At 38.7% G+C, this 12,560-nt stretch overlaps 1 protein-coding gene and 1 non-coding gene across 2 annotated transcripts in view; both read right to left on the bottom strand.

Annotated features, from left to right (window-relative positions):
- reck (reversion-inducing-cysteine-rich protein with kazal motifs) overlaps window positions 1-12,560 on the bottom strand; it is a 177,087-nt gene that overhangs the window by 139,199 nt on the left and 25,328 nt on the right. The window contains exon 6 of the mRNA XM_060824192.1: window positions 6,322-6,380. Within this exon, the coding sequence (XP_060680175.1) occupies window positions 6,322-6,380 (59 nt within the window). The remainder of the gene's footprint in view (window positions 1-6,321; window positions 6,381-12,560) is intronic.
- On the bottom strand, window positions 9,432-9,504 carry trnal-gag (transfer RNA leucine (anticodon GAG)). The gene has a single exon. It is a non-coding gene; the product is annotated as a tRNA-Leu (tRNA).

Here is a 12,560-nt window from a genome sequence, read left to right as displayed (position 1 = left end):
TGCTACAAGGATTCTCAGAGGCTGGCACATAGTGCATGCTAATGTCTAAATGTTGCTGCATTCCATGGACCTTGAGGTTTTTTCGAGCAAACAGTGAACAGATGTTGCCAAGTACCCATTTTCACTTCCACTGAATAGAATAGAATTCCTACATTGTGAAAACAGGCCATTTGGCCCAAAAGGTCACACTGACCCTCTGAAGAGTAACCCTGCCAGATCCATTCAGCTACCTTATTAATCTACATTTACTCCACACTAATGCACCTAATCTACACATCCCTGAACACTATGGGAAATTCAGCATGGCCAATTCACCTAACCTGCATATCTTTGGATTGTGGGAGGAAGTCACAGCACCCGGAGGAACCCACACAAAGAGTGCACAAACTCCACACAGTTGTCAGAGACTGGGATCGAACTCGGGTCCCTGGCACTGTGGGGCAGCAGTGCAAACCATTTAGCCACCCACACTTTCAGTTTGAGATTTCTTGGCATCAATGTTTGTTCATAATAGATAGAATGACAGAAAGCTGCACACTAATGAGGCAGAATGTGGGGAGGTAATACATTTATTAACAAGCAATAATCTATATTAACAGGCAACTCACCATTGCTAAGTGGATCTGACTTTGACGCCCAGAACTTAGTTAAAGATGGCAGCAAATTATTCCCAATATCAAGACAGACCTTGCTGAACTTCCTGCACAATACGGCTATATTTCTTGCTATAGCCTACATTATCCAGGCCCCTGTAAGGTTCCAAAGGCTAAAGGAATTGTCCCTATCTTCAGCCAGATATGCCAAGTGGATGGTCCATTGGATCTCCTCCTGAGGCGGTCAGCATCACAAATGCCAGACGTCAACCAATTCAAATCACTCCATCGGATATTAACAATGGCTGAAGGCACTGGGTACTGCAAATGACATGGACCCTAACAACAGTCTGTAAGAGTAAGATCCAGAACTAGCCACACCCCTAACCAGGAGAAAGTGAGGTCTGCAGATGCTGGAGATCAGAGCTGAAAATGTGTTGCTGGAAAAGCGCAGCAGGTCAGGCAGCATCCAAGGAACAGGAAATTCGACGTTTTGGGCATAAGCCCTTCATCAGGAATGAGGAAAGTATGTTCAGCAGGCTAAGCCTAATCTTAGCCTGCTGAACACACTTTCCTTATTCCTGATGAAGGGCTTATGCCCAAAATGTCGAATTTCCTGTTCCTTGGATGCTGCCTAACCTGCTGCGCTTTTCCAGCAACACATTTTCAACACCCCTAACCAGTACAGGTACGACACTGGCGTCTACCTGACAATGCAGAAATTGTACAGGTATGTCCTATACACAAAGCAGAAGAAATCCAACTGAGCTAATTACCACCCTATCAGGCTACAGTAATAAAAAGGTGTCATTGATGTTATCTATTAGCAATTGCAAGGGATAACTGATCACTGATGCTTATCTGCGTTCTGACAGGAACACTCAGTTTCTGACCTCATTTCAGCCTTGGTTCAAACATCAACAAAAGAACTGAATTTCAGAAGTGAGATGACTGCGACCACTGTTAATATTAAGGCCACATCTGACTGAGGTACACCATCAAGGAGCCTCTGTAAATCTGGAGTCAATGGGAATCGTGGGGAAAAGTCTTCACTGCTTGTGGCTATTTGTCACACTAAGGACGACGGTTATGGTTGTTGGAGGTCAGTCTTCTGAGCTTCCTTATCAGTAACCTACTCTCCATCATAAAAGGTCAGAAGTGGTAATGTTTGCTAATGACTATACAATATTTAGCACTATTTGCAACTCCTCAGGTAATAAAGCAATCTATGTCTGTATGTCGCAAAACCCAGACAGATAAGTGGCAAGTAATAGTCACATCTCTTAAGTGCCAGGTAATAACCATCCCAAGAGAGACTCCAGCCACTGTCCTTTGGCATTCAATGGCATTACCATAGCTGAATCACCACAGTCTGTCAGTTACCACTGACTTGAAATTGAACAGGACCAAACAAACGTACTGTGGCTACAAGAGCAGGTCAAAGGCTAGGAAATTAGCGATACAACCTCCAACACTCCAGTTAAAAAAATGGGCCCAGCCTATCTATATAACTCAAACTTTCCATTCCTGGCAACATCCTGGTATATCCTTTTTGAACCCTCTCCAATGTAATAACAAACTTCCTAGAGCAAGATGAGCAAAACTGTACATAGTACCCCAGAAGTACCCCAATATACTATACAACCACAACATGACATCCTAACTTTTACAAAGCACTTAATAGACTTTTATCGCCAAAAAAAAATGTTGAGCAGTCCTGAGGATTGAGAAAATTTTAGATTTCAGCAAACAACAAAGGGATTAAGAAGGGAAAATATAGCATGAGGGTAATCTTGTGGGAAACATTCCTCGAGAAGTTTTTACAATCAGATTGCTTGTGAAGACAAAACGTTTAATGGAGACAAACATGAACCCTTTAGAGTCAGAAACAGAGGAAAGTTATCATGGGGAACAAAGGCATGGCAGACCAATTAAATGCATCCTTTGAATTCCGTCTTCACAAAGAAGGACACAAATAACATCCCATACACATTGTAGAACACAGGGTCTTGTGACAGCAAAGAACTGAAGAACATCAGTAGTAGAAGCAAAATGGTATTGGGAAAATTGTTGGGATTAATGTCAATACATCCCCAGGGCCTGACAATGTGCATCTCAGTGTATTTAAGAAAGTGACCTTGCAAAGAGTGATGCATTGAGGGTCACCTTTCAAGATTCTACTAGACTCTGAACTAGTTTACATGGATCCAAAGGCAGCTCGTACAACTCCACTATTCTAATAAGTAGAAAGAAAACACAGAATTATATACCAGAGTAGTAAGGAAAATGCTAGTGCCCATTATAAAAGATTTAACAGCACACTTGGAAAATACAAGGTTGGATAGAATCTACATGCATTTACAAAAGGGAAACTGCTTGACAAAGCCACTGGAATTTTTCCAAATTTGTAATCAGGAAAGTTGATAAGAGGAACCAATAAAGTGGTTTATCCAGACTTGTAGAAGGCTCCTGATAAGATCCCACATCAGAAATTAGCATGCAAAATAAAGTACGATGGGATTGCAGGGTAATATATTAAAATGGGCAGAGAACAGGTTGGCAGACAAGAAACAAGAACTCTGGGGAAAAGAAAGGGCATTTTATTTTTTTTCTGAGTGACAGTGACTTATGGGGTACCACCAGTGCTTAGATTCCACCTATTGACAAGATATATTCATGATTTAGAAGGGGTTAACTAAACGCACTATTGCCAAGTTGGCAGATGACAAAGCCGAGCAGGAAGGTGGTCTTTGAGGAGGATGCTTAAGTATGATTTGGACAAGCTGTGTAAATAGGGAAATTCATAGCAGATGAAGCATAATGTGGATAAATGTGAAGTTCAGTTTGGAAGCAATAACAGGAAGGTAAATTATCTGAATGGCAATATATTGGCAAAGATGGATATGTAACAAGACCTGGGTAGTCTTGCAGTCTAGTCACTGAATGTAAGAACAGCAAGCAGTTAAGAAGCTAAAGGGTACTCTGGCCTCTGTAGCACAAAGATTAAAATACAGGAGCAGGAGGATTAGTATGGATTCAATGGGACGAACGACTGCTTCCACACTGTACAGATTCAATGATTCTATAATAAGTCAGTTCTGATATAACACGATAGTTCCATTCTCGTGCAATTTCACATTAAGAAAATCTCGCAGTCGCCACACTGTTTAAACTAATGGAGCAAGAATTGCAATATACTCAATACAGGTAAGGAAAGTTTGCATCCTACAAATAATGGTCCAAATTCTTCATTTGTGTTAAAGCCAACTTGCACTGAAGAAATGGGATATAGCAGAACCAATTGTACTTGAATACAATTACAATGTTGAAATTCACTGACATATCAAAAGCTTGTTTCTATCAGGCCACAAAGTAACATACATGCAGATATACGCAGATTAGAGCAGTAGTAAAACAGGTTCAATGTACAGAAATGTAAAAGCATTCTGGTAAAAAATTTTTAAAGGACAAATACACTTAAAATACATTATCTCCCTCGAAAAACAAAGAACTCATGAAGTGAAAGTACCAAAAGGTGAGAATGCAAATGAAAGTAGCTATAAACAGACAGAACATTGAATATCATTTATATCTAAATGCCTGTTGAATACAAACAAATAATAAAGGCTTTTGTGGTGCAGTAGTAATATCCTTGTTTTTGATGAATAAAAGAAAGGAAAGTTATATTAAGTTGATGAAGGTCATTATGTTAGTTCGGACTTTTGCATACAGTTCCTGACACACTATTGTACACAGAATATTAAATGATGGAAAGGTATGGAAAGATTTTCAGGCAATAAGAACAAATAAGTTTTTGCTCTCGAAACCTTGGCAAATTGGGACTTTTATCATTGGAACTTACAAGCTTAGAGAACTCAAATGAGGCTAAGTGATGAAAGGTTATACTTATTGCTTCATGAATCAGGGCAAGGTTATTCTAAGATTATTGAATTCTCCCACCCACAACCAGATGGCTATTAGAACAATTGGACTGAAAGAAAAAATTCCAAATGTAAAATATGATTCACCAAATTATACTTTCTCTAAACAATAGCAACTTGTCTTAGAGTCATACAACATGGAAACAGGCCCTTCATCCATGCTGATCAGGTTTTCTAAACTGACCTAGTCCCATTCGCTGCATTTGGTCCACATCCGTCTAAAGCTTTGCTATTCATGTTCCTGTTCAAATGACTTATAAATGTTGTAATTATACTTCCTCTAACACTTCATCTGGCAGCTCTTACCATATACACACCTGGAGTCCCTTTTTAATCTTTGCCCTCTCACCTTCAATTTATGCCCTCTAGTTATAGGCAAGCAACAGTTGTATCCTAGTTTTGAAAAAGGAGGAGGGAACTTATCATGTCTTCCTTTTAAATTACTCTTTGGTTTAATCTTTCCTCTCATCCATCCAGCAAGCCCTGGTGTCATCAACGTGATGTGACTTTGAAATATCTTAACAAGAACAAAGAGACAACTAGATATTTTTTTCTTTCTTGAAGGCCAGTTATGGGAAGGAAACTATTAATCTGGAGAGGGTTCAGAAGAGATTTACCATGATATTGCCAGGTATAAAAGATTTGAGTTATAAAGAAAAGTTGGGATTTTTTCACTGGAGTACAAGAGGTGGTGAGGTGACCTTATACAAGTTTATCAAGGGGTATAAATAGAGTTAATGGTACATGTCTTTTCCCTAGATGGGGGATTTCATGATTGGGGGACACGTTTTTTATGGTGAGAGAAGACAAATTTAAAACAGATATGAGGGACAAACGTTTTACATAGAGAATGGTTCATTTATGGAATGAACTTCCCAAGTGGTGGATGTGGCACAATTTCAACATCTAAAAGACATTTGGATACGTATGTGAATAGGAAAGGTTTGGAGGGATATGGACCAGGAGCAGACAGGTGGAGCTAGTTTATTTTGGACTTATGCTTGGCATGGTCCAGTTGGACCGAAAGGTCTGTTTCCATTCTGCATGACTATGACACGACTGAACCAGTCGAGTTTTCTTGTGACTGGCGCAGCTTTCATGGTAATTTTCCAAGTCTTAATACACACATTACCAGGCCACATCAGGCGTACTGCATACAGTATTGGTTTCCTTATTTAAGGAAGAATGTAAATAAGATGAGAACAGTTCAGAGAAGGGTTACTAGACTTAAACTTGGAATGGATGAGATGGCTCAGGAGGAAAGGTTGTGTTGCAAAGGTGTGTATCCACTTTTGTGTTCAGTAGAGTAAGTGGTGACTTGATTGAAACCCAAGATTCTGAAGGGTTTCATTTGGTAGATGCAGAGAGGATGTTTTCTCTTATGAGCGGATATAGAACTAGGCATACTGTTCAACAATAAGGAGTCACCTATTTAAAATAACCTAATTATGAGGTCACATTTTTCTCTCAAAGAGAGCTGAGTGTCTTTGGAAAAAATAAGGCGTTTCTAATGCAGAGGTTAGTAAGTGAATTTGAGGTCATCAGATTGATCATGATCTGCTACCAGCAGAGTGTGCCCCAGAAATGTAACCTCATGCCTTATAACATTATGCATTTCAGGAGGGTAAGGAACAACCAGAGGCAGAAATATAAGCAAGGCGAGAAAACAGCAGCACAGAAGAGAAAACCAATTGATAATCATCTATCCAATATTTCAATTGCAATTGCATAAATTAGGGTCTTCAAAAACTCATCTCATCAATACTAAAAAAATTTAAAGGTTATACCTGATCACAAGCGTCTCTGCAAATTGGATACTCTCTTGCTTGATAACAACATGATACTTCTGCAAAAGTAAGGAGAGAATGTTAAGTACTAGGTCTCATTAGAATTTCATTATGTATAGTGTTGTTTCAATACCAGTCTACTCAGACTTTCCAGTGATTTGAGTATACAAAGGAAACTGTTAATGACCATGAATTTCACATTGTTAAATCCATCAAATGCAAAAATTATTTGGTCTTCTCCCTTTCCAACAACAATGAACTTTACACAGGAGAATAAAATTACATGCATCATAGATGATAAGTTTAAGCAATATTAATGGGGGCAAACAGTTATGCAAATGATAAACATATTTAGCATGTACATGTGTTGGCAATAATTTTAAAATATTTTGCAGTGTGTCAGTTTGACATGTACATATCCAAATCACATTTTTATAACAATGTTCTGCATTAAATATAATTTTCAAGTTGGCCAGGATTTATTGGCTAATTGTTTTAAAGTCCAATTAACTCATTCAGTTTCCAGTTAATTGGAGAGATAATGAATCCCTTCTATTAAAATCCCTTCTAGACTATTCTTTTCTTAGACTTGGCTTTTTATTTAGAGTTCAATTTTCTGTTGGGATATTTGTAGTTGATCTTTGATAATAAATAAAATTCTTCAGAAGATCAAGGTAGATTAAATTAGTTTAAAAATAATGAAAACTGCAGTCTAGTGAAATGTAATATTACATTTGGTACTATGTGTTTTCTCGACATTTTCCATTGCAGAGGAATAAAATCAGCTCTAGTATGCCAAAGAAAGCTGAGCAGTGATGCTGATCTGGACCATTTCAGCAATTTGAGAAGGGTTCTCAAAGACCCTTAATATATTCACAGACTAAGCAAGGGCACCAACATGGACAACTGTATGAACAGTACATCAGGTTCACAGGTTATCGTGGGTATTTCCTGTGCTCTGCAAGTAATTTCGTCTGGGAATTGTCAACTTAATAGGCAAAGGTAAATACCTGACCAAAATTTACAAAATAGAGTATTCCTTTCCTCCATCTACAGAAGGGCAAAATGATATATTTTCTGTACTACCCCCAGAGAAGGCCAAGGGGTATAGGATAACTCCTTGCTTTTCTTCAAATATCATGAGAGCTTTTACATTCACCTGAAAATATTTATGTCCATCCAAAAAGACAACATTAACTCAGTAGTGCTGGAGCATAAGGACTAAAATTTGAATACATATCTTCTGATTTCAAGACACGAGTCAAAACAGAGCAAAGTGGATACTAAAAGACAAACCACTGTTTGTGCTACTTTGCAAATTTCTTTCCAAACTATCAGAGAGCAAGTCTGGCTGCCACATTTTGGAATTTACAATCAATCACAATAAGTCATTGGTAAAAAGATCAAATAGTACTCTCTAACCAAAGATGAAATAAGAAAAGTCAACAACTTCTCTTACAACATCAATAAATAGTTCATTATTAAAAGCAGACATCTGAACATTTAGCATACTTATACAGCTGATTAACAAAATAGCAAAGTATTACAGATACTAGGAATATGAACCAAAAACAAAGTGTGGAAAAACAGACAATGCATGTAGAGGCAAAAGGTGGTGCTTCAGGCACACTGTGCTTTATCAGAATAGCTAACAGTTTTTTTTAAAAACAGGGGAATGCATGAAACCCGACAAATTAAACAAGGAAATGTTTTAAGGGATAGTTCACGTAAAGGATTGAAAGAATTGAACCGGAGCCTTTCTATAAAATGAAAATGCTGTCCAAAGCATCTGATGACACATCAGTATTATTTTCAAGTACTCTGCAGTATTATATTAATGGTAATATTTTTAATCACCTAGACTCTTTGCCCAGAGTAAAACCAAAAAGATATAGAATTAAACCAGAGAGAATTATAGAATCATAGTCATAGAGATGAACAGCATGGAAACAGATATTTTGGTCCAACTCATCCATGCCCAGCAGATTTCCCAAATTAGTCTAGTCCCATTTGCCAGCATTTGAGCCGTAGCCCTCTCAATCTTTCCTATTCATACACATGTTATAATTATTGCAATTGTACAAGCCTTCACCAGTTCCTCTGGCAGCTCATTCCATATATGTACACCCTCTGCAGGAAAAGGTTGCCCCTCTCACCCTAAACCGAACCCTCTAGTTTTGGACTCCCCTACCCTAGGGAAAAGATCTTCACTATTTACCCCAGCCCTGCCCCCCCTGGTTTTTATAAACCTCGATAAAGTCACCCCTCAGCCTCCATGCTGCAGAGAAAATAGCCCCAGCCTATTCAGCCTCCCCCATAGCTCAATCCCTCTAACCTGGCAACATGCTAGTCAATCTTTTTCTATGCTCCAAGGACACAGGTAGCACCTGTGAAAATGCTTTTTAAAAGTTTTTGGCAACATAACTGTAAGACACCCTTCCAAGTTTCTTGTCCATAAAAGCAATTATTTTCCGAGTGCCAGTGAGGTGCCTTTAAATGGGTTTTTATATATTTTTAATATTTAAAAAACATGTTGCCCTATTACAGATACTAGAAAAAGCCAGCGGCACTTGCTTTCAAAGAAAGCAAAACAAGAAGTTATCAACATTAACTGTAGCTTTCCCAGCCAGTACCTTAAAACTTTTGATTACTGGTGTCTCATAAGTAAACCTAGTGTACTGCACTGTAGTGGCCCGAAGTGTATCCAATTATTTGAGCTACCCAGTCAGCATTATTAATTCCAGCAAACATATTTTCAAAATGCAAGAGGACTATTCAAAAATGAGATCCATATCCATTAAGCAGATATACAACTCAGATCTTACAGCTGAGATATACCATGACCCAAAAGATCCTAAGTTATCCCTGCAACTACAACTGGCACCAAACGAAAGTTTAATTGTAATCAGTAAATTTAAAAAAAACAAAGGCAACAACAATTTGTTTTTAAAGGGTTCATTACAATGAAAATGTGTGTCAGCTTTGAGTCACAACATGTTACAACAAGAAAAAAAAACAGGAAGAAAGATTCAAGGAACAGTTAAAGTTGTACTCTGTTTGGGAACTATCATTATAGGTTGAAAAACAGAAGTCATTTCAATTGGGTAATCTGTCAAAACCAGGGATTGAACCAGGGACCTTTAGATCCTCAGTCTAACACTCTCCTAACTGAGCTATTTTGTCAACATGGCTTTGTGCATGGGAAATCATGTCTCACAGACTTAATTGAGTTTTTTGAAGAAATAACAAGAGGATTGATGAGGGCAGAGCAGTAGATGTGATCTATATGGACTTCAGTCAGGTGTTCAACAAGGTTCCCCATGGGAGACTGATTAGATTCTCATGGAATACAGGGAAAACTAGCCATTTGGATACAGAACTGGCTCAAAGGTAGAAGACAGAGGGTGGTCGTGGAAGGTTGTTTTTCAGACTGGAGGCCTGTAACCAGTGGAGTGCCACAAGGATCAGTGTTGGGTCCTCTACTTTTTGTCACTTACATAAATGATTTGGATGCGAGCATAAGAGGTACAGTTAGTAAGTTTGCATATGACACCAAAATTGGAGGTGTAGTGGACAGCGAAGAGGGTTACCTCAGATTATAACAGGATCTTGAACAGATGAGCCAATGGGCTGAGAAGTGGCAGATGGAGTTTAATTCAGATAAATGCGAGGTGCTGCATTTTGGGAAAGCAAATCTTAGCAGGATTTATAAACTTAATAGGAAGGTCCCATCTCTGCTGAACAAAGAGACCTTGGAGTGCATGCTCATAGCTCCTTGAAAGTGGAGTCACAAGTAGACAGGATAGTGAAAGCAGTGTTGGTATGCTTTCCTTTATTGGTCAGAGTATTGAGTACAGGAGTTGGGCGGTCATGTTGCTGCTGTACAGGACATTGGTTAGGTCACTGTTAGAATATTGTGTGCAGTTCTGGTCTCCTTCCTATCGGAAATATGTTGTGAAACTTGAAAGGGTTCAGAAAAGATCTACAAGGATGTTGCCAGGGTTGGAGGATTTGAACTATAGGGAGAAGCTGAACAGGCTGGGGCTATTTTCCCTGGAGCGTCGGAGGCTGAGGGGTGACCTTATAGAAGTTTACAAAACTATGAGGGGCATGGAGAGGGTAAATAGGCAAAGTCTCTTCCCTGGGGTCGGGGAGTCCAGAACTAGAGGGCATAGGTTTAGGGTGACAGGGGAATGATATAAAAGAGACCTATGGGGCAACGTTTTCACACAGAGGGTGGTACGTGTATGGAATGAGCTGCCAAAGGAAGTAGTAGAGGCTGGTACAATTGCAACATTTAAGAGGCATTTGGATGGGTATACCGAATAGGAAGGGTTTGGAGGGATATGGGCCAGATGCTGGCAGGTGGGACTAGATTGAGTTGGGATATTTGGTCGGCATGGATGGGTTGGACCGAAGGGTCTGTTTCCATGCTGTACATCTCTATGACTCTATGGCTCTAAGTGGGTATTAAATTTTTGTAATAAGAGAGATATACAGAAGAAGTGCAAATATAGCAACATTCTAAAGATGAAAAAAGGCAATTCTAGCTGTAGATAAAACATGCAGTTTGTATTGAACAGCATGGCAAAATATACAAATCCGCATAAGTATAAACAGTGGAAATCAATAAAGCCATGAGACATAGGAGCAGAAGTAGGCTATTCAGCACATCGTCTGCTCCTCCAATCAATGAGATTATAGCTGATCGGAAAATCCTCAACTCTACTTTCTCTCCTTTGCCCTGTAACTCTTAATTCCTTTACTGATTAAACAATCAGTCTACCTCAGCTTTGAATGTATTCAAGAAGTCAGCCTCAACAGCCTTTGGCATTAAAGACTAGCTACCCTCAGAGGAAATTGCTCTTCATCCGTCTTAAATGGGCAATCCCTTAATCTGAAATGATATCCTCTAGTTCCAGACACTCCACAAGGGGAAACAATCTTTTCACATGACAGTGAGCAAGAGCCATTCAAAAGAAGTATACATCTGAACATGAATACTTTTATTTCAGTAACATTGAAACCAAGTGCAGGAGAAACTCATCAGATCCTGCAGCATCCATGAAGGTAGAAACAGAGTTAATGTTTCGAGTCCAAGATGACTTTTCTTGGGAACTGAGGAACAGTGAAAATCTGATGTATCTCATATTATTGGGAAAAAAAAGAGGAAGGGCCAAATTAATCAGAAGTGAAGGTCAAAAAAGGTTAAACAGACAAAGTGAAAATCCCGGGAGAACAGCAGGACATGTTCAAGATAGGGAGTCCTGAAATTGGAGCGACAGTGAATTAAACAAATGAAATTTCAACAATTCATAACAGGTCAGGAATCCTTTGCATTAGAAAATCTTGGGACCAACTGTTTTTCAGATGAAGGATATTTCTGAATTTCAGATATTCTTACCTTGTGCCCTAAAATCTTTTACTAATCATATCACAACCAAAAGCAAAATATTCATTTAACTCTGTATGCTAGTCCGTTAGAGTATGGATTCACCATTTCTTTTTTGAAAACCTGATACTACCTGTAAATTTTGTTCCCCTTTGTCTCCACACTTATTATTCTCTGTCTCCATTTGTTGCTACACTAGCCACTTAGGTCCATTCAGGCTCTTTTAGGAAAATACTTTGCTTGGTCCAAACAGACAGAGGGGATGTTTTACTCCAAAGGCACCAAATGGATCCAAACAAATCTGTAGCAATATGGAGGTCAAGCCTTTGGCTAAAAACTAATTTAATTTAAAGGTCATTTCAGGCCAAGCAAAGTCCTCTTCCAAAGGCCTCAATGCCATACCGAAAGATCTGTTCTGATATGCTTTCAAAAATACCCCCAGTTTTTAAGATCTTTTCAGTTTCTGGACATGCAAATGCTGAATTCCTCCAATTCCGCCCCTCAGCAAATTACCTTCAGGAGCCAACTTGTGCCCTCTTTTGTGAAGACAGAACCAAAGTATGCGTTCAATTCTTCTGCCATTTTGGTCCTCAATTAAATTTCCTTGTTAGTCTCTTACAGTCAGAAGCCATTTGTTTTACTAATCTTTCTCTATTCACATATTTATACAAATATTTTCTTCTATTCCATGTCTATGTTTCCTGCTATTTGACAACTATACTATTCTTCCTCCCCTTTCTTATCAAACTTCTGTCCCCTTATGTTGAATTTTAAAATGCTCCAAATCCTTAGTCTTGTTACTTTTTCTGGCATTTTATATGTCTCTTCTTTGGATGCAATAGTATGC

The sequence above is a fragment of the Hemiscyllium ocellatum genome, chromosome 4 (assembly GCF_020745735.1).
Source record: "Hemiscyllium ocellatum isolate sHemOce1 chromosome 4, sHemOce1.pat.X.cur, whole genome shotgun sequence".
In the NCBI taxonomy this organism is placed as follows: domain Eukaryota; kingdom Metazoa; phylum Chordata; class Chondrichthyes; order Orectolobiformes; family Hemiscylliidae; genus Hemiscyllium; species Hemiscyllium ocellatum.
The sequence above is the reverse complement of the archived record's forward strand: the minus strand, read 5'-3'. Positions and strand labels throughout refer to the sequence as shown.